Here is a 27001-nt window from a genome sequence, read left to right on the forward strand (position 1 = left end):
AGCATGAGTTTTAAGCCACCGGGTCCAGGACGTGAACCACGGTCGACTAAATGGGAGTCCAGCGACATAGCCATTAAGCTAACTGCTGGTCCCAAAAGGCAAAAATATTTTAAAAAGCTTTTTGCTATTTTTGGCAAACTACCTTCTGCAAACTTTTCTCAACATCAATATACCCATTTCCCCCAATTTTGCACATGATCACTTAAACAGACAAAATAAAGTACATTACAGTTTTATCAAAACTATTGTGAAACAATAGAGGAACAAATAGAAAAACTCAACTTCTACTTTTTTCTCCAAGAGATTCAAGAAATACATAAAAATTAACATAAGCATACCTCGACTGGAATTCACAAGAAGTAACTGTGATTTTAGGTTGTCAATAATAGTTTGTTGAAGTGACAGCTGTTCCTGTTGCTCACGTATTCTCTGCTCATAGTTCTCAGTCTGCTGACATAAAAACCAGTTAGCCTGATTTGACAGACATGAACATACATTTATTGTTCATTAATAATCACCAATAGATATGAGTTGCCCACTTCACCATTTCCCAGGTATTGGATATTTAAGAGCTATAAACTTACTCCAGGAATGTATGTGTGATTCTTACAAACATCAGTGATTCAAAATACTAAAAACACTGTAGAGATGTTAAAAACTCATCTTATTTAAAGAAATTCCAATCAAGAGTTCAACATATGGTTTCTTGGTCCTTCAGTTAGAATTAAAATAGAATTTAGAATTTAATCCTTAATAACAACAAATAAAAAAGCATAAATAATAAAACAGATGCTACCTTGAATGTAATCTATACAAATACACACTAACTTAAAAAACTAAGATTTCATGTCCTTCAAAAAATTTAAATAAAAAAAACTTCACTTTTAAATTTAATTTTACAGTACAGAAACACAAATGAAGTGGCTATAAGTAAAACACTATGAAAATCAGGACAATTATGAAGTATAAAATTATACAGATCATAAAATTCTATTTTAAGAAGTCAAGAGAACAACTATAGTGTTTATGTATATATTGTATATCTTAAATACCTAATTCCCCTTTAATCTATTCATTTTGTTATTTTACTGTAACAGCTGTGAGAATGAAGCAATAAAAAGAAAGATATGAATTTGTGTCCGGAAATACAGATGTTCCAAAACTCTAAAGAAAATCTAAAAATGCTGTACCACAATTACCAAAGTAGTACAGTCTTAAGAAATACATCACCAAAATATAATAAGAGAATTCTTTATTAACTTCTATCACTGAAAGAAAAAATTAAAGACTAACTTAGAATTCTTTGAAATATGAAATGGGGGGGACCAGCAGATGGCATAACGGCTACATTGCTGGACTCCCATGTGTTCGACCATGGTTTGAGTCCTGGACCAGGTGGCTTAAACTCACGTCGGGTGTGTGCATGCATGCCCAAGATCCAGGGAGGAGGACGGAAGAGAAGGGATTGAGGTGTAGCCATCCCCCCTGAAAGGTGATTTCTCACTTTCTGCCTCTGTGTTTCTCTGTCCTTCTGGTGAGCGCACATGCCATATAGCAAAACCTCTCCAAAAAAAAAAAACACGCGCCCTATAGCAAAAACCTCTCCGAAAAAAAAAAAAAAAATGGAGGGTGGCAAGCGGTGTGGTGGTTAAGGGTGCTGGATTCCCACATGGCTGATCATGGTTCGAGTCCTGGACCTGGCAGCTTGCTTTCTCACTTTCTCTCTCTCTCTCTCACTCTCTCCATTTCTGGTCAAATAAAATAAATAAATGGATAAATAAAGTTAAATGAAATAATTCTTTTTTTTTTTAAACAAAAAATACTTATTTGATTTAACTTTATTATTTATTTATTTATTTACTTATTTTAATTTGACCAGAGAGGGACAGAGCAAGAGAAAGAGGGAAAGTGAGAAAGCAAGCTGCCAGGTTCAGGACTCAAACTGTGGTTGGCCATGTGGGAGTCCAACACCTTTAACCACCACACCACCTGCCAGCCCCAATAAAATTATTCTTTAAAAAAATATATGAAATGGGGCCCTAATAATCTTGTAATATCTTTCAGTAGATACTAGATAAATACCTGATTTTTCTTTTTTTTTTTTAGAGAGATTTTTGGTATAGGGCTTGTGCACTCGCTAGAGAGACAAAGAGACAGAAAGCAAGAAATCTCCCATAGGGGAATGGACACACCACAGTCCCTTCTCTCCTAGTCTCCTCTCAGGATCTTGGGCACACACACACACACATGTGCCTGGTGTGAGTTTTAAGCTGCCCAGTCTGAGAACTGAACCATGGTCAACTACATGGGAGTCCAGTAATGTAACCATTACACCATCTGCTGGTCCTGCAGATATCTTATTTTAAACTGACTTTTATCAAAGTTTAAAATTAATGAAGCTATTATTTTCAGAGACCAATAAACCTAAAATTTCTTAAAATAAATTCTGTTCCTAGATTCTCAAATATAAATTAGTTGAAGAAATTAAAGCAAAATACATTTTTCCAAATAAAAGGTAAATTTTTACAAGTAATACACTCGAACATGGATAACCGACAAAGCTGCTATGTATCCTGTGTTATGTGTCATGTCTGGGATTATCTGAGGGCAGTCATATAACTTGATGTTCTCAAAAGAACTTTGCAAAGTATAAAGAATCAAAGTGAATTTTATTATTGTAAATAGAGGAATGAATCTTGTGAATCTGTCTGGACTGTATGTCCAATGAATGCAAGTCTCAGAATTGATCATTAGATACCTTAGTATAGTCCAGGACCAGACATCCTAGAATAAGAGGTTTTATTCCTACCTAGATTCACATCCAAGCCCCTAGAAAAAGGGGGTGTGTTGACTGAAAGAAGAATCCATATGTTTACAACAAATTCTTAATATCTTAAGTTTACCTGGGCTACCCAGGACCACTAGGGCTGAGAAATCAGCAAACATGTAATAGTAGTCTTCCTTATTTCTTTACTTATCTCTGTGTATTTAAAACTAAACAAAACTCAATATTTTTCATAACCATCAATCAATAATTACCTATTATAAACATCAATCAATAATGACCTATTCTTACAATATATTTTGATATTTTGATAGGTATATATATTCTATTGCCCAGAGATCAAGTAAGCAGTATGAAAAATTTGACACGTTAGAGAAGGTCTAGTGTAAATGTTTAAAATTACTCAGTCTTCAGACTATTTTTCATCTATTAATACTACGTCCCCCACTCCTCTTAATGAAGAATCCGAATTACCATATACCATTATTTTCTTCCAGAACCAACTCAGAAAGCTTTTTTGGTCAATTTCCATTTTCTACTCTGACTTAAAAATATACTTTAGCACACATGCATATAACATATTACAATGAGTGAATAATGCTGAAAATGTTTTAAACAGCTGGGAAAAATCAATAGGTCAATGTTTATTTCAAGCTGACGCTGTGAATTATTTCTTTTTTTTTTTGGAAAGATTTTTGCTATAGGGCACGTGCGCTCGCCAGACAGAGAGAGACAGAGAGACAGAAAGCGAGAAATCACCCCCCAGGGGGGATGGCCACGCCACAATCCCTTCTTCTCCATTCTCCTGTCGGGATCTTGGGCACGCACGCACACGCGCCCAGCGTGAGTTAAAGCCACTGGGTCCGGGACTCGAACCGTGGTCGACTACGTGGGAGTCCAGCGATATAGCCATTATGCTAACTGCTGGTCCCAAGTTGTAAATTATTTCTTAAACCACTAATAAAGATTTATAAAGCTTAAACAAATTCCGATAATAATTTTAAAAACTGATACTCTGGAAGTATAGCAAGGGAAATAAAACATTCCATGTCTCCTACTGTATTTTTTTTCTTTTTTTTTCTTTTTTTTGGGAGAGGTTTTTGCTATAGGGTGTGTGCACTTGCCAGACAGACAGAGAGAGATAGAGAGACAGAAAGCGAGAAATCACCCCCCAGGGAAAATGGCCATGCCGCAATCCCTTCTCCTCCATTCTCCTCTCGGGATCTTAGGCACACACGCACATGCGCCTGGCCTGAGTTTTAAGACACCAGGTCCGGGACTGGAACCGCGGTCGACTACGTGGGAGTCCAGCGACATAGCCATTACGCTAACTGCTGGTCCCCATCCTACTGTATTTTTCATGTACTTATAATACAGCAGTTTCGGTATTCTGGTTTGTCTGTATGTCTGATTTCCCCCTAGACTGTGAGTTCCTCAAGGGCAGAGACTACTTCCTCCTGATACCTTCAGAGTATCACAGACTGCCTGGCACATACAGAAATGCTCAGCAAATATCAGCTGAATAAATAAACAGACTAATTAAGTGTTAAAAGACGTTATCAGAGGAATAGTTATTCTTTCAGAAGTGACCTGAAAGAATGGAGGAATGACTTTGTTTGTATTTCTACAAGGGATACAAAAAAAATGAAGACAAGGTCCATGGGTGAGTAAGACAAGAGGAAATTAAGTTTGAGAATATCAATGCAAAAGATAGGCAATTTCTTTTTTGGGAGAGCTTATAACATTAAGAAAAAAGGTAGTGATTTGAGAACAGAAAATACATATTCAGAAAAGATTATACAGATTTTAACCACAGGCTGTGAGAGGGGAAGTCCAGAAGAGGAAATTACATCATAATGGGAAATAACCAGTAAAATTCAGTTTATTTGCAATGTTTGAAAACTAAATAAGTTTCCTCTTCTTTTTATTAAATGCTTTTGTTAACTGAACAGATTTGAATAAACTTACAACCCCAAAAGTCCTCCTACAAAGTCGTATAATCATTGCATGTTACAGTATTTTTTTAAAGCAGTATAATTACAAAGAAAGTGCATTCCACCACTATGAAAGACCCCACAAAACTGAAAAATCACTAACAACCACATTGAAAATGTACAACAGCAATGTCTTGTCAACACTTCTGTACAGAGCACAGACATGACAGCTAAAACAGACAGAAGAGAAGATGCTTTTGACAGCCAGTGTGTGTGAATGATTCTTTGAGTCAGATGGCAGCAACAAGTTACCAACTAGGAGATCTGCATGACAACTAACCATCCATCTGTATCAAACACCATCTGGCCAAGATGACTCTGGCTTCTGTGTATATGACACTCCTTTCAATTCCAAAGACTAGCAAAACAAGTGGTCTACCAGCATCTAAAGAGGTAAACAGGTACTTTGGTATTTGTGCCATAAGGTACTTTGTTTGGCACATTCTGTCCTGTCCCTTATGCCACATGAGGACGCAGGGTTATTCCTTCCAATGAATGCACAAACAAAGCACCTCCTTGAAAGCAGAGACTGGGCCCTCACTAGATACCAAATCTGCTGCTGTCTTGATCTGGAACTTCCCAGTCTCCATTACTGTGAGAAAAAAGTTTCAATGATTCATAAGATAACCCATTTAATTTGTTATAGCAGCAAAAATGGACTAAGACACATAGCATATAGTGCATGTATCAATCAATGAAAGCTCTGATTACCACTGCATTGCCATCAGACTTACTGTACAACCATCCCTTGACTAAGAGTCTTTTTTCTAGTGCATTGTAACCACATTGAGACATCAATGTGGTACCTCTATTAAATCAAAAACATTCTGTTCAGCAAAACTTAAATAAACAAAAAACCCCTGGCTGTTCAAAGTTTATAAAGAGACTAGATTAAAAAATAATTGGGAACCAGCAGTTAGCATAATGGCTATGTCGCTGGACTCCCCCACGTAGTCGACTGCGGTTCGCATCCCGGACCCAGTGGCTTAAAAAACTCATGCCGGGCACGTGTGCGTGCGTGCCCAAGATCCCGAGAGGAGAATGGAGGAGAAGGGATTGCGGCATGACCATCCCCCCAGGGGGTGATTTCTCGCTTTCTATCTCTATGTCTCTCTCTGTCTGTCTGGCGAGCACATGCGCCCTATAGTGAAAAAGCTCTCAAAAAAAAAAAAAATTAAAGAACAATTAATGGCTGTTAAAAATTACAAAAATAGGGACCAGCTCTGTTGCTGGACTCCCATGTAATCAACTGCCGTTCAAGTCCTGGGTCTGGCGGCTTAAAACTCAGACCAGGCACATGTATATGCATGCCCAAAATCCCAAGTGGCAAATGGAGGAGAAAGGACTGCAGCATGGCCAGCCCCTCCCCCCCCCAGGGGGATGATTTCTTGCTTTCTGTCTCTCTGTCTCTCAGTCTCTCAGGCAAGCACATGCCACAAAAAAAAAAAAAAAAGACAAAAATTGCACATTTGTTCAAAAAATATCCCAAAACAACAAAATGACCTCTATTACCATCACAACAAAAGCAAAGTATGTACAAAGTAAAAAGTGATAGTCTCTTCCCTCACTTCATCTTCTACTCTTCTTTAGGGGTAACTACTACTGACATTTTAGTATGCACTCTTTCAGAACTTTGTATACATGTGTGTATATGTATATTACTTTTTAAAAAATAACAACTCTTCTGCAATGAAATTTTTTAACTCACCAACACATTATCATCATGCAATCACATCTCTGGATACTTATTAAATACCAAACATCAGAGACCTTTATAGTCTTTATCTCATTTAATACTTAAATCAGTCTTCTAAGATTATTTTGCATAGTTTATGAATGAGAAAACTGAGGCACAATGAAATAAAAAATGATCTATCCAAAATTTCCCAGTAGGTAAGAAGAGTTAGTTCTAAATCTAGGTTTGCCTGACTGCAAAGCCCAAGCCCCTAACAACTACTATGCCATATCACGTGAGTATATCTAACTTTCCAAGGTCCTCTATATTATTAAATAGATACTCTTTTCCTAGTGTGAGGTTTGTGCCAGTGACTCAAATTTATCTTTCTAGCCCAGGCCTGTCTGTTAAGTTATGGATATACGAGCCAGCTGCTACTGGGAAAATATTTTCAATTTGACATATTCAAAACTGATGAACCCCCTCCAACAACTATTCCCCTTCTTACCTCAGAAATGTGGTCCTTTACTAGTATTTGTTTTCTTAGTATAGGGCACGACTATATGTCCTGAAAGCTGTAACTACCCTGGACATCAACTTAATGGATGGATTATAAATCTAATCCTTTACTTAGTGTCATTTTTAATCTTAAATATTTCTCAAATCTACCAAATTTTTCATCTCCAATACAGCCATACAATTCAAATCAGAACAACCTTAACAAACAACTGTAAAAGTCTAAACGCTCTCTCAACCCATCAGTCAATTATTCTCTACACTGTAGCCATTATGTTCTTCGCAAGAGGTAAATCTTTTTTTAAAGAATTATTTTAATTTTAGTTATTTATTTAAATTTGATGAGAGAGAGAGAGAGAGAGAGAAAGAGAGAGAAAGAGAGAGAAAGAGAGAGAGAAGTGATAAATCAAGCCGCCAGGTCCAAGACTCAAACTGCGATCCACCATGTGGGAGTCCAGCATCCTTAACCACTATGCCACCTGCTGGCTCCGCAAGATGTAAATCTTACCACATCACTCCACAGTTTCTAGTCATGAGCCCTATCAAAAGACCTTTAATGGTTTCTTTTGCTCTTAGAATTAAAACCAAAGTTTTTATTATGGCCTTAAAGTCTCTACATAGTCTTGCCTTTGACTCTTCTCCTATTTATTTATTTATTGGAGAGGTTTTTTGCTATAGGGCATGTGTGCTCACTGGAGAGACAGAGAGAGACAGAAAGACAGAAAGCGAGAAATCACCCCCCCCCCCGGGGGGATGGACATGCCGCAGTCCCTTCTCCTCCATTCTCCTCTCGGGATCTTGGGCACGCACGCACACGCGCCAGTGTGAGTTTAAGCCACCAGGTCCAGGACTTGAACTGTGGTCGACTACATGGGAGTCCAGCGACATAGCCATTACGCTAACTGCTGGTCCCTTGCCTTTGACTCTTCTCATCGCACTGTTTCCATTATTCTTTCAGCTCTTATAGGCCACTGGGTTTTACAATGCAGGTCTTTCTTTGGAAAGCCCCTAACCCTGCCCTTTCAAATACAACTTCTTAAGAGGATCTCTGGTCGAGATTAGGTCAAGTCCTCAAAAGACATACCACTAACAGTTTACCTTCCTTTTTGATACTTATCAGAGTTTAAAACTATACATCTGTCAGACTGTTTGATTAGTCTGCTTTACTAGACTATGTCACCATTCCATGAAGCAGGTATATCATTGCAGAGTCAGTACTTGGGGAAGTTTCTGATACATAGCAGATGCTCAATATATTTTAGAAACAAGTATCATAATCTAAACATTCTTTATTTTGAAGGACCTTCTTGAACATGTATCCTGCATACTCATCTAAAAGCTTTGACAGGACATAAAACCCTAGAAGAAAGGATACAGATACTTTAAATTCTGATAGGCGGAAAATGAGTCTACAGTGAAGTAGTCACGATACACAAAATACTCAAAATACTTTGCCATAGACAGAGATAGAGGCAGAGACAGAAGAAATAAGGTTCTAATCAGAAAGTATCAGAGCACCTTTATTCTAATATAGGTAGCGTCAACAGAAAACAAACAAACAAACAGAATGAACTGCTTTTCCTCCATGAACACTTTACAGAGAGCATACATATTGCTGGGGGACAGAGAAAGGGGAAAAAAGGTAGTAAATCATAATGAGGCCGTTTATATTCTAAGTAACAGTGAAGTTTTTCTTTTTTCTTTTTCTTTAGGTAGTTTCTACAATAAAGGTAGTTATGTCTTTGCATGTCTTTTTTTTTATTTTTATTTTTTTAGGTTTTTGCCATAGGGTGTGTATGCTCACTGGAGAGACAGAGAGAGATGAAGAAAGGGAAAGTGAGAAATCACCTTCCAGAGTGGATGGGCACACAGCAATCCCACTTCTTCCATTCTCCTCTCAGGATTTTGGGCATACACACAAATGTGCCCACTGCGATTTTCAAGCCACCAGGTCTGGGACTCAAACTGCAGTTGGCCATGTGGGAGTCCAGCACCTTAACCACCATACCACCTGCTGGTTCCCTCAAACAAGTTTTTAAAACATGTATAAGCTTTTAGAGATAACATTGCTTGAGGCTAAAGGTTTACATTTCAGATAAGTCAAGACTAGCTCCTGAATAAGGCAATCTGACAACAAAATGCTCACACTACTTTACATTTATTGTCAGAAAAACATTAAAGAGGATTTATAATTTATGATAAAATATAACACAGTAAAATATAACCTTATGAGGCCTTTACCTCAGCCTCAGTGATTAATCAATAAGGCTCTTTGTTTACCAACTGGATGGTTTTAAGTATTATGTATTCTTCACCTTTCTTATCAGTACAAAGAAAAAGCAATTTATAGTACAACATCTTAACTATTTTAGAATTGAGGATACTGCTTCCTTTATAAGTAAGATTTTTTTCTCAATTTTTCTTTAATTATGACAGAGTAAGAAAAAATAGATACTTTTAAAAAAATTTCTTCCATGACAGAGAGTCAGAGTCAGAGACAAGTAACCCCAACAGCATTCGCATGCCACAATCCACCCACAGTTTCAGAAAGCCTGGATTATGGACACATACATGTGTACCTGGTGTGCTCAGGGAGGTCCTGGGATTTGAACCCTCGATCTTTCCCATGTGGGTCCAGTTGCATTATTACTGTGCTATTAGCTAGGCCAACAAATGAAGTTTTATTTCATATTTCTCAACCAGGAGATTTATATTCTGATTGTATAATGCAAAGGATCTTGGGATAAGCAGGAGTCAGCTGCAGGAAGTTTTATATAATCTAATCATTTATAGTTTTGGTACTCAGATTGTCATTTAAATATGACAATCAATTTTTAAATTTTCAGATTTTTAATTTTATTACTAATCCTTCTCCTGAAAAGATGGTAAAAGAAGCAACATAGGTTACTTAGGTCTTTGTTAAATATGTTTGGTTCCCACAGAACAATGTCAAAAACTGATGACGAACAACTTGATATAAGTAATAAATTAATTATATTTTTAATTCCACATTGTGGAATCATGTTGCTTTGGTCTGAATGTGTTCCCAAAAGTTCCTATGTTAAGAACTTAACTGCCATCATAAAAAAATTAAAGAGGATAGAAATCTAATCTAATTACGGTATTAAGAGATAGGGCCTTTGTGAAGTAATTATGATCAGAATAAACCATTGAGTGCGTCCCTCATAATGGAATTCAAGTGGTTTTAAACTGAGAGAGTATAGCTGAGACAAAGACACAGAAGCTTTTGCCCTCTCACCATGATACTCCGTATCAGCAGACGCTCTGCAGAGTCTCTGACAAGACTCTCACCAAATGTGACCCCTTGGCTTTGGACCTCCAAAACATGAGCTAAAGAAATATTTGTGTGTGTGTATATATATATATATATATATATATATTTAAGTAAATTACAGTGTTTTGTATTGTTATTAGGAACAGAAAAAATGGACTAAAATCCTTATGTTTAAAATTTTCCAGGCGTCTTTCACCTAAAGATTTAACAAGGGCTGCTAGTTATTCCCCATATCCAGTCTCATTCCTTATTTTAGTAACAGAGTTTTAAATGGGCACATGGGCACTCAGCTAGAGCATATATTTACCAGCCTTCCTTACTACTAAGTGTGACCATGTTACCAAATATGGCTAACAAGGTGTGAACAGCAATAATCTATACAAATCCTGGACATCATTAGAAGAAAGCTTTCTGCTCTTCACTTCTCTCCCATTCTCACTGGCAGATAAATGGTAACAAGTGGAATGGATTCTGTGATTCTAGAGAGAAATCATATTTTCAGGATGGCAGAGTTGTCTTACTAGGCTTAGTTAACTTGCCTCTGTTACATGACAGATAAATTAATTTAATTATGTGCCTGGCATATCATAAATTGTTAGTAAAATGCATGAAAGAAATGTTAACAGCTCTGGCCTGTTTTAGTTAAGAGGAGATGTAGAAATTACAAAGTAAGGATTCATCTAAGAAGAGAAGAGACTACATTAGGCTATTCATAGCAGTTGAGAAAACAGTTTGCAAACCTCTACTGAGCTGTGATTTAGCTAAGTTAGTGTAATACATATGGACTCTGGAGTCTGAAAAACCTAGTTTATTTAATATTTCTGAGTCTCAGTTTATTTTTTACTAAAAATTATTTTATTTAGTTTTAGTTAGTATTATTTTTTATTTGACCAGAGTAAGACAGAGAGAGTAGGCAAAGTGAGAAAGCAATTTGCCAGGTCCAGGACTCAAACCATGGTTGGCCACATGGGAGTCCATAACCCTAACTACTGTGCAACCTGCTAGCTCCTCAGTTTCTTATTTTGAAAACAGGGCTAATAATTCCTACTTTGTAGGGTTGCAAGGATTTACATGTAAAGATTGTAACATTTTAAAAATATATTTATACATTAAATGTTAATTTTCCTATGTGCTTTATGACATATGAATTTAAGGATTAAAGGAGAGCGGAATGGTTCAATATATCTGAGATTGGTATAGTGGTTGTACGTTGAGATTATCTGGCATTCTAGTATAGCCCGGAATGAGAACCATATCAGAAAGAACTAAAAATATAGGTAGTCATACTTTATTAAAGACTAGAAATTATAAGAGGAACAATTTAATAACATGGAGGTAGGCAAGCCTAGATATAACAGCAGAAAATTTAGTATAGAATAAAAGAGAAAAACACCTCTTAGGGGCCAAGGAAAGTAATACTGGTGGCAATCAATAAGAGGACACTAATACTGGGTTGTTGGAAAAGTCATGATGTATTTTTTCTAGATTTTCGAAGGTTATTTATACAAAATACAAAGACCAATGATATATTGTCCATTTTATTTGATAATCCTTTACCATCTTTCAGTGAGTTTCATAATTCTTTGTCCATACAAAGAACTGTCTTTTTTTGGCAAAAAACTGAACAAGGCACTGATTTATAGCCTCATCTGAATTGAACATTAGACCACACAAGGAGTTTTGAAGAGAGCGAAACAAATGTGAGTCTGAGAATACAAGGTCAAGCAAGTATGGTATGGTAGGTACTGGTATGCCACCCAAGCGCCAATAATTTTTGATGGGTGATCAAACCTGCATGTGGTCTTACATTATTGTGATGAAACACAACTCCTTTATGATTAATGAGCTCTGGACATTTCTGGATGATGGAGTCATTTAAACCATCCAAATGCTGACAGTACACATTTGAATTGATTATTGATTCTTTGGTAGGAGCTTGAAAAACACCTTTAAAATCTCACCACACTCAGAGCATAGCCTTCCTTGATCTTCAATGTTGAGACAAAGGTGCACCATGTCGCAAACAATCCACTTCTCATCACCAGTTATCAATCAATTCAAAAAAGGATCATTTTCCTCATGTTTAATGAGCATATCACAGATGTTTATATGTGGCATCAAATGAACTTGGGTTCATGAGGAACCCAAATATCAAGCTTGCTTACATATCCCAGGTCATGAATGCTTGAATAATGGATGTTCAATGTTTTTGCAATCCCTGATATCATGTAACATGGATTTGACTTGATCAGTGCCTTTATTTTGTGAGCATCAACCTCAATGGGCCTCCCTGATCAGGAAGCATTGCTGAGATCAAAATCAACACCACAGAATTGCATAAACCATCACTGCCACTGACATTCTTGTAGAGCATTGTCACCATAAATGGTACACAACATTTCACAAGCTTGAAGCATGTTCTTCTCTTTATGGAAGTAAAACAGTAAAATATGGTGAAAAGGCCATTTGGTTTTCCATCTTCAACTTTTTGTAAAATCTCCAAAAATAACCAAATCACTTAATTTTTTTTTTTAACAATGAAGCTAGAACTGTCACCTGTCAAGTTACATAGCAATAACATATATGTGAATGATTCTAATACTTCCAAAAATGAGCTAGCGCCATCTGTAGCAAAAATGCGTCATGACTTTTCCAACAACTAAATAGTATGAGAAATCATACTTTGAAATTTAGATAAATTTAGATGAGGTATCAATATTATTTTACAAAACAGCTTATAAAACTCATTACTTCCTTGAAATGGTAACAGGTGAGAGAAAATAGTGGATAGATAAGTTTGGACATAGATAGGTTTGGACTTACAGTTTAATGTACCTGCTAAGCAGCAGTGAGACATGAGGCTCTAGAATTCAGAAGGCAGGTTTGGACTAAGGAGATAAATTTAAGAGTCACTGCCATAAACACCAAAGCCACAGGAGAAGATGAGAAGCTCTTATCAGGCATAAATAAATGAGGAAATATAATATTTAGCAGCCTAGCAGGAGAAAAGGAACCTACAAAGGAGACAGAGAACATTGGCCCAAGAAGGAAGGTAGAAAATTAAACATGGCATCTTGAATGTTAAAGAAAAACACATAATGGTTACATTGCTGGACTCTGATGTAGCTGATTGTAGTTCAAGTCCTGGACACAACGGATTGAAACTCACACCAAGTGTGAAACATGTGTGTCCAAAATTCCAAGATGAAAATGGAGGAAAAGGGATCACTGCATGGCTATCACCTCTCTGGGAGTGATTTCTTGCTTTTTGTCTCTCTGTCTTTCAGGTTGAGTGCACCTGCCCTATAGCAAAAGTCTCTTAAGAATAAAAAAGAAAAGAAAAACAAACCAGTTATGAAGGAGAAGGGTGGTACAATGGATACTGTAAGTTATTAGTGGAAATTGTATGTAGAACCTGGAAGAATATTGATGATTTTTGACTAAAAAAGTTATAGACATGAAATCTGTGGTCAGAGTTTGGCAAATTCTAGCTTTATTAATTCTACTACTTACTAGCTATATGGTTGTGGGAAAGATATTTCCCTTCTGCATTTCAGTTTCCTCATCTGAAAAATGAAAATAATACTTCTTCCTAAGATTTGTATATAAATTCAATTAGATGACTGTAAAGCTCTTTGGAAAACAATTCTCAATAAATCTTAGAGAGTGATGATAATAGTGAAGATGTAAAGATGATATTGGTAAGATTTTTTTTTTACTTTTTTTCTTTTTTTTGGGAGAGATTTTCGCTATAGGGCGCGTGCGCTCGCCAGACAGACAGAGAGAGACAGAGAGACAGAAAGCGAGAAATCACCCCCCAGGGGGAATGGTCATGCCGCAATCCCTTCTCCTCCATTCTCCTCTCGGGATCTTGGGCATGCACGCACACATGCCCGGCTTGAGTTTTAAGCCACCGGGTCCGGGACGCAAACCGTGGTCGACTATGTGGGAGTCCAGCGACATAGCCATTACGCTAACTGCTGGTTCCCGATATTGGCAAGATTTGAAAATACAAAATTTTCTTCAGATTAGCACAATCCCTATTTTTTAAAAATATGAATCCACATATTTTGAAAGAGCACATACCAAATTGCTAACAGTGTTTAGCTGCGAGGAGTGAGGAAATAGACTACTTTGTATTCTGTACATCTTGAATTATCCACATAATTTTTTCAATAAGTCTATGCTATAATTTTTTCAATAAGCCTATGCTTTTGTAATTTAAGTCAATGGTATTTTTTTCTTTTTTCTTTCTTTCTTTCTTTTTTTTTTTTTTTTTTGGGGGTTTTTTCCTATAGGGCACGTGCACTTGCCAGAAAGACAGAGACAGACAGAGACAGAAAGCGAGAAATCATACCCCAGGGGGATGGTCACACCACAATCCCTTCTCCTCCATTCTCCTGTCGGGATCTTGGGCACGCACACACACGCGCCTGGGATTGGGTGCTGGGCTACCACAGGGGCAGCCATGGTTTGAGTCAGAGGATATTTATCAATATCCTTTTAAAGATTAATTTTCTGTTTTTTTGGATAGTAGCCATACCAATGGGCACAAAATGGTGAGTTTAAGCCACCGGGTCTGGGACTCGAACCGCCGTCAATTACATGGGAGTCCAGCGACATGGCCATTACGCTAACTGCTGGTCCCTATAACAGATTTTTTTTTTTTTTGGAGAGGTTTTCGGTATAGGGCATGTGTGCTCGCCAGACAAACAGAGACAGAGAGAGAGAAAGCGAGAAATCCCCCCCCAGGGGGGATGGCCATGCCGCAATCCCTCCTCCTTCATTCTCCTCTCGGGATCTTGGGCATACCCGCACACAAGCCTGGAGTGAGTTTTAAGCCACCGGGTCTGGGTTGAGAACCGCAGGCGACTACATGGGAGTCCAGCGACATGGCCATTACGCTAACTGCTGGTCCCACCTATAACAGATTTTTAAAAATTGTGATAAAATACACAATTTATAATTTTTATAATTTCAGCCATTTTTTAATGTACGGGTCTATGGCATTAAGTATATTTACACTGTTGTAGGGAACCACTGCTACTATCAACCATCTCCAGAACTTTTTTTATCTTCTCAAACTGAAACTCTGAACCCATTCCCCCATTTCTCTCTCCTCTTAAGGTCAAACAGCCACTCTTCTGCTTTCTATGTACCTGGCTACTTTTGTTACCTCACGTAAGTGGAATACATTTGCCTTTTGACTGGCTTATTTCACTAAGCAGAACGTCCTCAAGGATACAGGCAACATGTAACAGAATTTCCTTCCTTTTTAAAGGCCGAATAATATTCCATTGTGTGTATATACACCACATTTTTTTTTAATACATTCAGCTATCCATGAACACTTGCATTGCTTCTACTGTTTCCTTATTGTGAATAATACTGCTATGAACATGTGCATACAAATATCTTTTTGAATTCCTGTATATCCAAGTGAAATTGCAGGAACCATATGGTAATTCTATGTTTAATTTTTCTGAAGACTTGCCAAACCATTTCTTTTTTTTTTTTTTTTAAAGATTATATAATTTTATTTATTATTTAGTTTGCTAAAGGGTTTGTGTGGTCACCAGAGATAGGGAAAGTGAGAAAGCAAGCCACCAGGTCTGGGACTCAAACCATGGCTGGCCGTGTGGTAGCCCAGCACCTTAAGCACCATGCCACCTGTCAGCCTCTGCCCAACCATTTCTTACACTGACTGCACCATTTTACATTTTCTCCAGCAATGCATAACGTTTTTAATTTATCCATATCCTTTTAAAGGTTAATTTTCTGTTTTTTGGATAGTAGCCATATCAATGGGCACAAAATGGTATCTAATGACTTCGATTTGTAGTTCCCTAATGAGCAATGAACCTGAGCACCTTGTCATGTGTTTACTGGCCATTTATATAACTCCTTTGAAGACATATCTGTTGAACTCCTTTGTTAAGTTTTGAATCAGATTGGGATTTGTTGTTGTTGTTGCTAAACTGTAGGAGTTCTTTATACATTCAGGATATCAATTTCTTTGCAAGTATTTTCTCCTATTCCATGAGCTGCCTTTTCACTTTGTTGGTTCTGTCATGTGATGCACAAAAGTTTTAATTTTAGTGAAATTTAACTTACTTATTTTTTTTTTAGATGCCCGTGCTCTTGGTGTTATATCTAAGAAATCATTGCCAAATCCAAGTCAGAAAGCTTTCCCACTATAAATTCTTCTAAAAGTTTTATAGTTTTAACTCTTACATTTAGGTCTTTGACTTACTTGAGTTAATATTTTTAAAGAATTATTCTATTTAACTTTCTTTCTTTATTTATTTAAATTTGACCAGAGAGGAACAGAGCACGCATGACAGAGAGAGAGAGAGAGAGAGAGAGAGAGAGAAAGTGAGAAAGCAAGTTGCTAGGTCCAGGACTTATCAGTTATTGGCCATGTGGGAGTCCAGTGTCCTTAACCACCACACTACCTGCCAGCCCCTATTCTGAGTTAGTTAACGTTTATATATGGAGAAGGGAAGGGTCCAATCCATGAACACAGGATTTCTTTTTCTAGGTTGGTATCATATTTAAACATTTTTTTTAAAGAAATGTTTTGCAGTTTTCTGTGTACAAGTATGACACCTATTTGGTTAATTTTATTCCTAAGATTTTTATTCTTTTTAATACTATTATAAATAAATTGTTCCTTTTTAGATTGTTCATAATTAATGTATAGAAACACAACTGCATTTTGTGTTTTGATTTTATTGCCTTGCAACTTTACTGGACTTGTTTATAAGTTCTAACAAGTTTTGTTTTGAAGAATTATTTATTTAATTTAATTCATTATCAGTATTCTTCAATTTGACCAGAGAGAGAAAGCAAGGTGCCATGTCCAGGATGCAAACCACAGTCAGCCATATGGGAGTACAACACTTTAACCATACCACCTGCTGGCCCCCTAGAGTTTTTTCTTTTTTCTTTTTAAATAATGTTTGTGTAATCTTGTAGGGTTTCTACATGTAAGAGCATATCATTTGTAAACAAAAGTAAATCTATTTTCTATTATTTCCTATCTAAATTTTTTTCCTCCACTGATTGCTCTGGCTAGAATTTCTAGTACTAAATTGAATAGAAGGGATGAAAGCAAATATCCTTCTTATTCCAAATCCTAGATGAAAAGCTTTTGGTCTTTTACCTTATAGTATGCTGTTAGCTATGGTTTATATATATATATGAAATAGCTTAGTCAATATTCCACAAGTTTAATGAAGAGAAAGTAATTTCAAACCCCCTCTCAGAGAAAAATTCCCTTCCTCTTTGAGATGTTAAGCTGAAAATATGTCTTTCATTTTTTACTGTGATGGCACCTTCTATACAATACAACTAGACATCTACCTTGGTTAGTAATAGCTGTGACAGCACAGACAACATTTCTTTTTAATCTTTTCTTCTCCAGTATGATAAGAGCTATACATATTACATGATAGCACACATAGCTCAATGATAAAATATATTTTCAAAACATGTGACCAATATATTTTCAGGTATGTGACCAATTGCTTAAGAAGCAACTGGCAGAGGAACAAAGGTGGAAACATGTGACTCAGATGTCCAGTAGAGGTTCTAAAAAACATACAATACAGAAGTAAATCCACATTGTATCTGAATTTCAAATAAAGCAAACTCATAAATGAAAAAGGATCACAATACTTATAAAACAAAGGAGATCTGGGAAGAGATCTTGTAGTCATTATATGCTGTTTTCTGAAGAGTATCATGTCCAATGTGCAGTTACAGTCAGAAAGGCCAACCATAATAGTGGCCATTAACAGAAAGCATATTGGAAACAGAAAAGACTACCTAAATTTATGACAGGGGGAAATATACACACATACATGGCCTTAGTTACACTGCAGCAATTTCTTCCTATTCTTAATGGTTGAGTGTCTTTAATCACAAAAGGGTGTTGAGTTTTAACAAATGCTTTTTCTACAACAAATGAGATGACCATGTCCTTTTTTCTTGAATCCTGTTAATGTGGTATATTGCATTGATTAATTTCCTATATCAAACCATCTTTACATTGCAGAACGAATCACATTAGGTCATGGTGTGTAATTGTTTTAACATGCTTTTTTTTCTTTTTTTGAGAGGTTTTTGCTATAGGGCATGTGCGCTTGCCAGAAAGACAGAGACAGAGAGACAGAAAGCGAGAAATCACCCCCCAGGAGGCTGGCCACGCCACAATCCCTTCTCCTCCATTCTCCTCTTGGGATCTTGGGCATGCACACACATGCGCCCAGCGTTGAGTTTAAGCCACTGGGTCCAGGATTCAAACCACGGTTGACTACAGGGGAGGCCAGCAATATAGCCATTACGCTAACTGCTGGTCCCTTGACATGCTTTTGAACTTGGTTTGCTAGTATTTTGTTGAAGATTCTGATGTCAATATTGTCTTACTCCCTCTTGTACTGCTATAATCAAATACCTGAGACTGAGTAGTTTATTGAGAACAAAAATTTATTTCCTTACTGGTCTGAAGGCTATAAAGTCCAAGATTAAGATACCAGCCTCTTGGGCCAGCAGGTAGAGTGGTGGTTGAGGCACTAAACTCCCACATGACTGATGGCAGCTGGAATCCCGGGCATGGCAGCTTACTTTCTCACTCCCCAACCACCTCTCTGCTCCTCTGGCTGGTCAAATTAAAATAGTAATAATAAATAAATAAAATTAAATAAATAATTATTTTAAAGATACTAGCATCTGGCAAGGGCCTTCTTGTGCCATCACAAGGCAGACAGCATCACATGATGAAAGGGCAATTTTAGAGGGTAAGAGGAGGCTAAACTCACTCTTTCAAAATGCCATTAACTCTACCAATGAGGAAGAGTCCTCATGACTTAAATCACCTGTTAAAGACTCCGTGTCTTAACAGTGTTACAATGGTAATTAAATTTCAACATGAGTTTTGGAGAGAATAATCATTCAAACTATAGCAAATGCTCACAAGGGACATCAGTCTGTAGTTTTCACTCCTTCTAGTGTCTTCGACTTTGGTATCAGGGTAATGCTGGCCTCAAAGAATGAGTAAGGAAGTGCTACATCCTGTTTTATATAGAGAAAGTGAGAAAGCAAGCCACCAAGTCCACGACTTGAACTATGGTTGGCCATGTGGGAGTCCAGCGCCCTTAACCACCATGTCACCTGCTGGCCCCATACCTAACTTCTTTTTTAACTTAAAAATTCAATCCTATTTCTTAAAATAGATGACTATAAATTAGTGATTTACACTTAGTATAATTGTTTCTGTAATTAAAAAAACAAACATTCCATAAAATAAAATCCCAGAAATGCTGAAAGCATACATACTTTTCTAAAAATGTTTCAGAAAACATTTTTTTGAAAATGTTTATTTTAAAAAGATAATGAATGATATCAAAGTATGGAACCTAAAGTTTGAACTATTTCATGATAGATAATGTAACAGACAATAAATTTAAATTTCAGCAAGTTCGACATCTTATAATTTTGTTTTAACTGCCAGAAAGTATGTGACCATGTTAAAGAGAGATAGAAAGACGGGGGTGGGGGCGAGAGAGGGAGGGAGAACGTACCTCCCAATGGGGTATAATCATGCCACAATCTCTTTTACTCTACTTCTCCATTCTGTTGGGATTTGGGGGCATGTATGAACCCGGTACATTTTTCAAGCAGTCAGAGCTACTGCTGCTAGGTCCTTCTTTTCTATTTTTATAGTACTTAATAAAATATTTATTTAGTTATTTTTCTTCTCCTTGCATGCCTGTTATTTCTCTCAGATATCCCACATCTGAGCGGAAACCTAAAGGCAATAAGAAACAAAATCCTATTGCTTATGAAAATATCCAGGGAACCAGCACTTAGCGTAATGGCTATGTCGCTGGACTCCCAGGTAGTCGACCGTGGTTCGCGTCCCAGACTCGGTGGCTTAAAACTCACGCCGGGCACATGTGTATGCGTGCCCAAGATCCCGAGAGGAGAATGGAGGAGAAGGGATTGCAGCGTGACCATCCCCCCTAGGGGGTGATTTCTCGCTTTCTATCTCTATGTCTCTCTCTGTCTGTCTGGCGAAAGCATGCGCCCTATAGCCAAAACCTCTCCAAAAAAAAAAAAAAACATCCAAAGGCAAACTACTCCAGACAAATAGAAGAACAAGTACAAAGGCCCTGAAGCAGAAATATATTTGGAAAACAGCAAGAAAGCCATGTGGTAGGAAGGCCATGAAAAAAGAGAGTGGTAGAAGAAACAAAACATCTGCCAAGGGCCAGATTAGACTTTGCTTTGTTAGACCATAGTAGGGACACTGGATTTTATTTTAAAGAATCACTGTAAACTTTTGAACAGGAGACTGATCTGATTAAAATGTAAATGATCCTTTTAAAAAGGATCATTCTGGTTGTGTAGAAGGGCATCAATTAATTCATTTCTCTATCTTACAGTTTTCTACTCTCCTCTGTGTTATTCTTTTACATTATTTCACTTATCTTAAAAAAGCAAAAAGAAATCTTCTCTAGTCATCACTCTATTTCTCTTCTTAACACAGTCAAGCTTTTGACTATGTAAGGTTATATAAGTGCTCCTGGACTTACAATGGAGTAACTTCCTGATAAACCTATCATAATTTGAATATACCATAAGTCGAAAAATGCATTTAATGCACCTAACATACTGAAAGTCATAGTTTAGTCTAACCTACCTCAAAGGTATTCAGAACACTTATGTCAGCTTACAATTTGGCAAAATCATTTATTAAGTTGTCAGGAAAGTCATGACATATTCTTCTATGCAAAAATGTGTCATGACTTTCCTGACAACCCAATAATATAAACTGTATTTTATAATACAATGTTGAAGTTTTCATGTAATTTACGGACTTCTATACTAAAAGTGAAAAACACAATGGCTATATGGGTACTTAAATATGGTTCCTACTGATTGTGAATAACTTTTTCATCATCATAAAGTTGAGAAAGCAGAGGTCAAACTATCGTTTTTTTTTAGAATTATTTAATTTTACTTATTATTATATTATTTAATTTGCTATAGTCACCAGAGAAAGACAGAGAGAGAGAGGGAGATAGAAAGTGAGAAAGCAAGATGCCAGGTCCAAGACTTGAACCTTGTTTGGCCATGTGGGAGCCTAGCATCTTAACCACCACACCACCTACTAGCCCTACATTCAAACTATCTTAAACAGTGGTCAAACTATCATAAATCAAGAACCATCTGTAGGGCCTTTACTTCTTCCTTTCTCAATTCTCTTCAGCCTATTGCAATCTGCCCTCCCCACATCACCTAACAGACCTCGTAAACGTCAATAACTTCCTCAGGCCAGATGCAAGATATGCTTGGCAGTCATCATCTTACTACATCTCTCAGGTATTTTGTACTGCTAATTACTGCATCCTTCTTGAAACCTTTTCTAAAGGCTTATATGTTCTTCTGTCTTTCAGAGTGGTTTCTATTAGTTTTCTTAATAGTTCCCCTCTCTATTCCCATTCTTTAAAATACATTCTCCAAGTTTCTCTTAAGTCTCTCAACTGCTTAATTTATGTTCTGAACATCTAAGGGACGATGGTTGACCTCTTTCCTTCGTCTTACTCTTCTTTCACTTCTGTCCTTTAAATATTCCTCCAACCTATACATTCTTGTGGGGAAATGTTACCCACATTTAAAACTATAACAAAATCCCTTATTACCATACCTATAATCTCAAAATCTAAACTTTGTCTAGGCTTCCAGATCCTTATTTACAGCCAGCCATTTGACATTTGCACCTCTACATTCCACAGGTAACTAAAACTATTAAGTAAAATCTAATTACACACCTAGACATTCTCACCTGTGTGACCTACAGGTAACTAAAGCTATGAACTAAAATCTTATTACACCTCTACTTCCCCATCTTCAAATCTGTAGTACCTTCTTCTGCATTCTCAGTTTCAGACAACAACTCTACCATCAATCCAGTCGTCTATTCCAGATTCCTGAGCATCTTCCCAGAGTCCATATCATCAGCCTCAGAAGAGGTCTGCCTTGGGAACCAGCAGTTAGTGTAATGGCTATGTCGCTGGACTTCCATGTAGTCGACCGTAGTTCGCGTCCCAGACCCAGTGGCTTAAAACTCATGCTGGGCGTGTGTGCGTGCGTGCCCAAGATCCCGCGAGGAGAATGGAGGAGAAGAGATTGCGTCGTGACCATCCCCCCTGGGGGGTGATTTCTCACTTTCTGTCTCTCTGTCTCTCTCTGTCTGTCTGGCGAGCGCACGTGCCCTATAGTGAAAACCTCTCCAAAAAAAAAAAGAAAAGAAGTGGTCTGCCTTCAGGTGTTACCTGTTTTCCATTTTATCTCCTAAACAAATTACAGCTATCTTCCCCATTCAACCAAAGAGCTTAATGTTAGCCCTCATTTTAAATGCTTGAAATAATCACCATTTTTTTAAAACTCAGGTACTTTGTATGTGTACATATATTTAATATATAATAACTTTTATATATAATTGTACACAAATATAAATAAGTTTTTATTAATATAGACTCACTAATTACAAGTTACATATTATATGAAACAATTTTATATTATATGTATATTTAAGTATATAAAGTGCAACTGGAGGGTTGTAACTTACTTTAATATTTATTGCTCTTAAAACATTGCTTAGCATAAAGTATGTTATTTTTTCCCCCACATTTTATTGATTCACAAAATACCTTAAACTAAAAATATAGACAAAGCTATAATCTAGTTACAAGTACACTGTAATTTTCTTCTGAAACGTTTTTTAAAAATTAATTAATTTACATTCATTCCCTGAGCATGGTCACAGCATACAAAATGTGATTTCCCATCCAGAATATACTGCATAGTGGCTTAATCATGCATGTTATCATCAATAATTTTCCATTTCTAGTTTCATATATATATATATATATATACACACACACATATATATATATATATTTTACCCCTATTTCTGACCCTCTGCCATTTTCCACCCTCCTCCCACACTATCTCAGGTGTCTACAGTTGTTTTCCATTCTTTTTCCCCCATATTTTATTGATTCACAAAAATTTTAAAATAATCTAACTACTTTCAATAGCAAGTTCAGCTGGTATGTACATATCTGTGAATACATGTCTGACTTTAGGTGTGAAACTCTGAGTAGAATGAATTTAAGTTAGCACCTAGCTGATGCTATATAGCTTACTATAGTCATTAAAAGGTATTTTTTGATATATTTTTTAATTTCAAGAAAAGCAATTTTAACATTAATAAATCAAAGACATGCTAAGGAACTTTGCTTAAAACTTAAAACCAGGAAGCAGGTTAGGATTGTATTTAAATAGTAGATACATGAACCTATCGTCAGCTCAAGACAGAGCATTGTTCTTAACATGTTTGATGAGCTGAATTCTGCATGGTTCCGTATGTCTCTATTTCTTTTTTTTTTTTAATTATTTATTTCTTTTTATTTGTTGTTCTTATTTTTTAAATTTGACTAGAGAGTCAGAGAGAGAAAGAGAGAGAAAGGGAAAGTGAGAAAGCAAGCCACCTGATTGGGGGCTCAAATGTGGTTGGCCCTGTGGGATTCCAGCACCTTAACCACCATGCCACCTGTCAGCCCCATGTATCCTCTCCATTTCTATCTTACTGTCAGGAAGACTTTTCTAAGTCTATATTAGTCTTTCAGTAAGTTAAAAAAAGATTTTTTTATTTTATTTGTTATTTATTTTTAAATTTTATCAGAGAGAGACAGAGAGAAAGAGAGAGAAAGAAAGGGAAGGTGAGAAAGCAAGCCACCTGATTGGGGGCTCAAATGTGGTTGGCCCTGTGGGATTCCAGCACCTTAACCACCACGCCATCTGACAGCCCCCTTACAGTAACTTCTGATTAAATAGGAATACAGTATAAATCATACTCATCATAATCAAGCTGTAACTGACCTTTACAGCTTCTTTTCCTGTAATGCCCTGACTATTATTATTTTTGGAGCCATATCACCACTTGTAGTACCTGGAATCCTGGAATGTACCACACATTCCATTACTTATGAGTTGTTGTGTTTTTTGTTTTTGTTTTGTTTTATTTCTGCCATAGAGCACATGTGCTCACTAGACGGCAGAAAGAGAGAGAGAATAAAATGAGAAATCACTCCCCAGGAGGGATGGCCATGCCACAATCCCTGGTCCCTCATTCTTCTTTTGAGATTCTGGGCATACATGCACATGTACCCAGTGTGATTTTCAAGCCACCAGGTCTGGGGCTCAAACCATGCTTGGCCATATGGGAATCCAGCACATTAACCACTACGCTACCTGATGGCCCTCTTAGTTTTTAAATATATACTGCTCCCTTTGCTTGTAGGAGCCTTCTTCCCTGATTTACCAAACATGTTCTAATCTTAGCCCAGATGTTGTCTCATATTGAGCTTATGACCTGATCCTCACGGGATGGGTTAGGCACCTCTTCTTTGTGCTTTTATATCATCCTGTACTTCTGAGTAGCATTTGCTATGTCTATAGTAATTACAGATCTTCTTCTATGCCAATCTACTTAAACTGAACAATGAGATTTATGATTTATGATGAATGTCTACTTTGTAGAGTTTAGAATTTTGGTTAACAGAGGATGTCCATGTGACCACTCCACAATTTTATATAAAACAACTCCTTGACACAATTTCAAATAGAGTTACCTACTCAGAAACACTGCAAGTATGTGACTGAAATTTTGAATTTTTGAAACTGGAAAGAAGGTACATAGGAAGACTAAACATGAATTACTCTAGACTTCTACGACTGTCTTTTTCCATCAGTGACCTGTTCATGTATCTTTACCAGGTTGCCATAATAAATTTCGCTGTATGACTGTATGCTGAGTTCAACTCTAGAGAAGCAGAATGAGTAGATAGACTTGTGGATCTCTGAAACACTAAGTAATGGTATTAAACAAGGAAACAACTCTATCATCATCACTTCACAAAAGCTTATGTTAATACAGTTCTGCTCTTTGCTCTGATAATACAGAAAGATGGAGTATAATATCAGAATGAAGGGCAGAATTTTAAATAAAATCAATATAGCATGATGAAAAGTTCATTATCTTATTCATATTTTTCTCATTTTGTTACAGATCATTTATTATTTCATCAATAGTCAACAGACATGTACTTAGGAACTACCAGTCTAAGAATTTTTGCTTGAATATACCTTTTCTCTAATTTACTTTTTCCTTTTTTGAAAGTGAAATTTTATGTGTAAAGAAATCGTTTTTTTAAAGATATTTTTGCTATAGGGCACATGCGCTCACCAGAAAGATAGAGATAGATAGAGAGATAGAAAGACCTACTCAGAAACACTGCAAGTATGTGACTGAAATTTTGAATTTTTGAAACTGGAAAGAAGGTACATAGGAAGACTAAACATGAATTACTCTAGACTTCTACGACTGTCTTTTTCCATCAGTGACCTGTTCATGTATCTTTACCAGGTTGCCATAATAAATTTCGCTGTATGACTGTATGCTGAGTTCAACTCTAGAGAAGCAGAATGAGTAGATAGACTTGTGGATCTCTGAAACACTAAGTAATGGTATTAAACAAGGAAACAACTCTATCATCATCACTTCACAAAAGCTTATGTTAATACAGTTCTGCTCTTTGCTCTGATAATACAGAAAGATGGAGTATAATATCAGAATGAAGGGCAGAATTTTAAATAAAATCAATATAGCATGATGAAAAGTTCATTATCTTATTCATATTTTTCTCATTTTGTTACAGATCATTTATTATTTCATCAATAGTCAACAGACATGTACTTAGGAACTACCAGTCTAAGAATTTTTGCTTGAATATACCTTTTCTCTAATTTACTTTTTCCTTTTTTGAAAGTGAAATTTTATGTGTAAAGAAATCGTTTTTTTAAAGATATTTTTGCTATAGGGCACATGCGCTCACCAGAAAGATAGAGATAGATAGAGAGATAGAAAGCAAGAAATCACCCCCTGGGGGAATGACCATGACACAGTCTTTTCTTCTCCACTCCTTTCTTGGATTTTGGCATTCACGCACAAGCGCCTAGCATGAATTTTAAGCCATCGGGTCCAGGTCTCACACTGTGGTTGACTATATGGGAATTCAACAATGTAATTGTTACGGCACCTGCTAGTCCCCTATAGGAATAATTTTAAGAAGCTGATACTTTTGGGCCAATCCATGGAGTAGGGGTCAGCGCAGCTGGATCTCACATGGCTGACCCTACAGTTTGAGTCCTAGACCCAGCAGCTTGGGATACACACTGCGACATGTGTGCCCAAAGTTCTGAGGGGAGGACAGGTAAAGGAGAGGGGACTGCAGTGTGACCATCCCTGACTATGGAAGTGTAAGTATCCTCTGGCAAAATTAAATAAAAAAAAAAAGATGAAACTTTTATTAAGTTCATTAAAGATTTCACTGAAATACTTTTTAAAGTATCATAAAGAATGGAAGAGTTATAAATTAATAACAAATTTTATTCCAAAATATTTTAATATGAATATAGTCTTTCTGACTGACAAATAACAATACATAAAAAATTTAAAAATCACAATTAGTTGAGATAGTGATACTTCTAATTTTCTTTTTAAAAATAATTATGTATTTATTTGATTTATTCATTCATTTCATTTGACTAGAGAGAGAGAGAGAGAGAGAGAGAGAGAGAGAGAGAAAGTGAGAAAGGAAGCC

At 36.6% G+C, this 27001-nt stretch overlaps 1 protein-coding gene across 5 annotated transcripts in view; it reads right to left on the reverse strand.

Annotated features, from left to right (window-relative positions):
* TANK (TRAF family member associated NFKB activator) overlaps window positions 1-27001 on the reverse strand; it is a 102429-nt gene that overhangs the window by 42133 nt on the left and 33295 nt on the right. For 4 of the 5 annotated variants that reach the window (XM_006160275.3, XM_006160276.3, XM_006160273.3 and 1 more), the window contains exon 3: window positions 339-450. In XM_006160275.3, the coding sequence (XP_006160337.1) occupies window positions 339-450 (112 nt within the window). The remainder of the gene's footprint in view (window positions 1-338; window positions 451-27001) is intronic. The other variant, XM_027776499.1, reaches the window with a different exon arrangement.

The sequence above is a fragment of the Tupaia chinensis genome, unplaced genomic scaffold, assembly GCF_000334495.1.
Source record: "Tupaia chinensis unplaced genomic scaffold, TupChi_1.0 Scaffold000674_2, whole genome shotgun sequence".
NCBI classification, from domain to species: domain Eukaryota; kingdom Metazoa; phylum Chordata; class Mammalia; order Scandentia; family Tupaiidae; genus Tupaia; species Tupaia belangeri.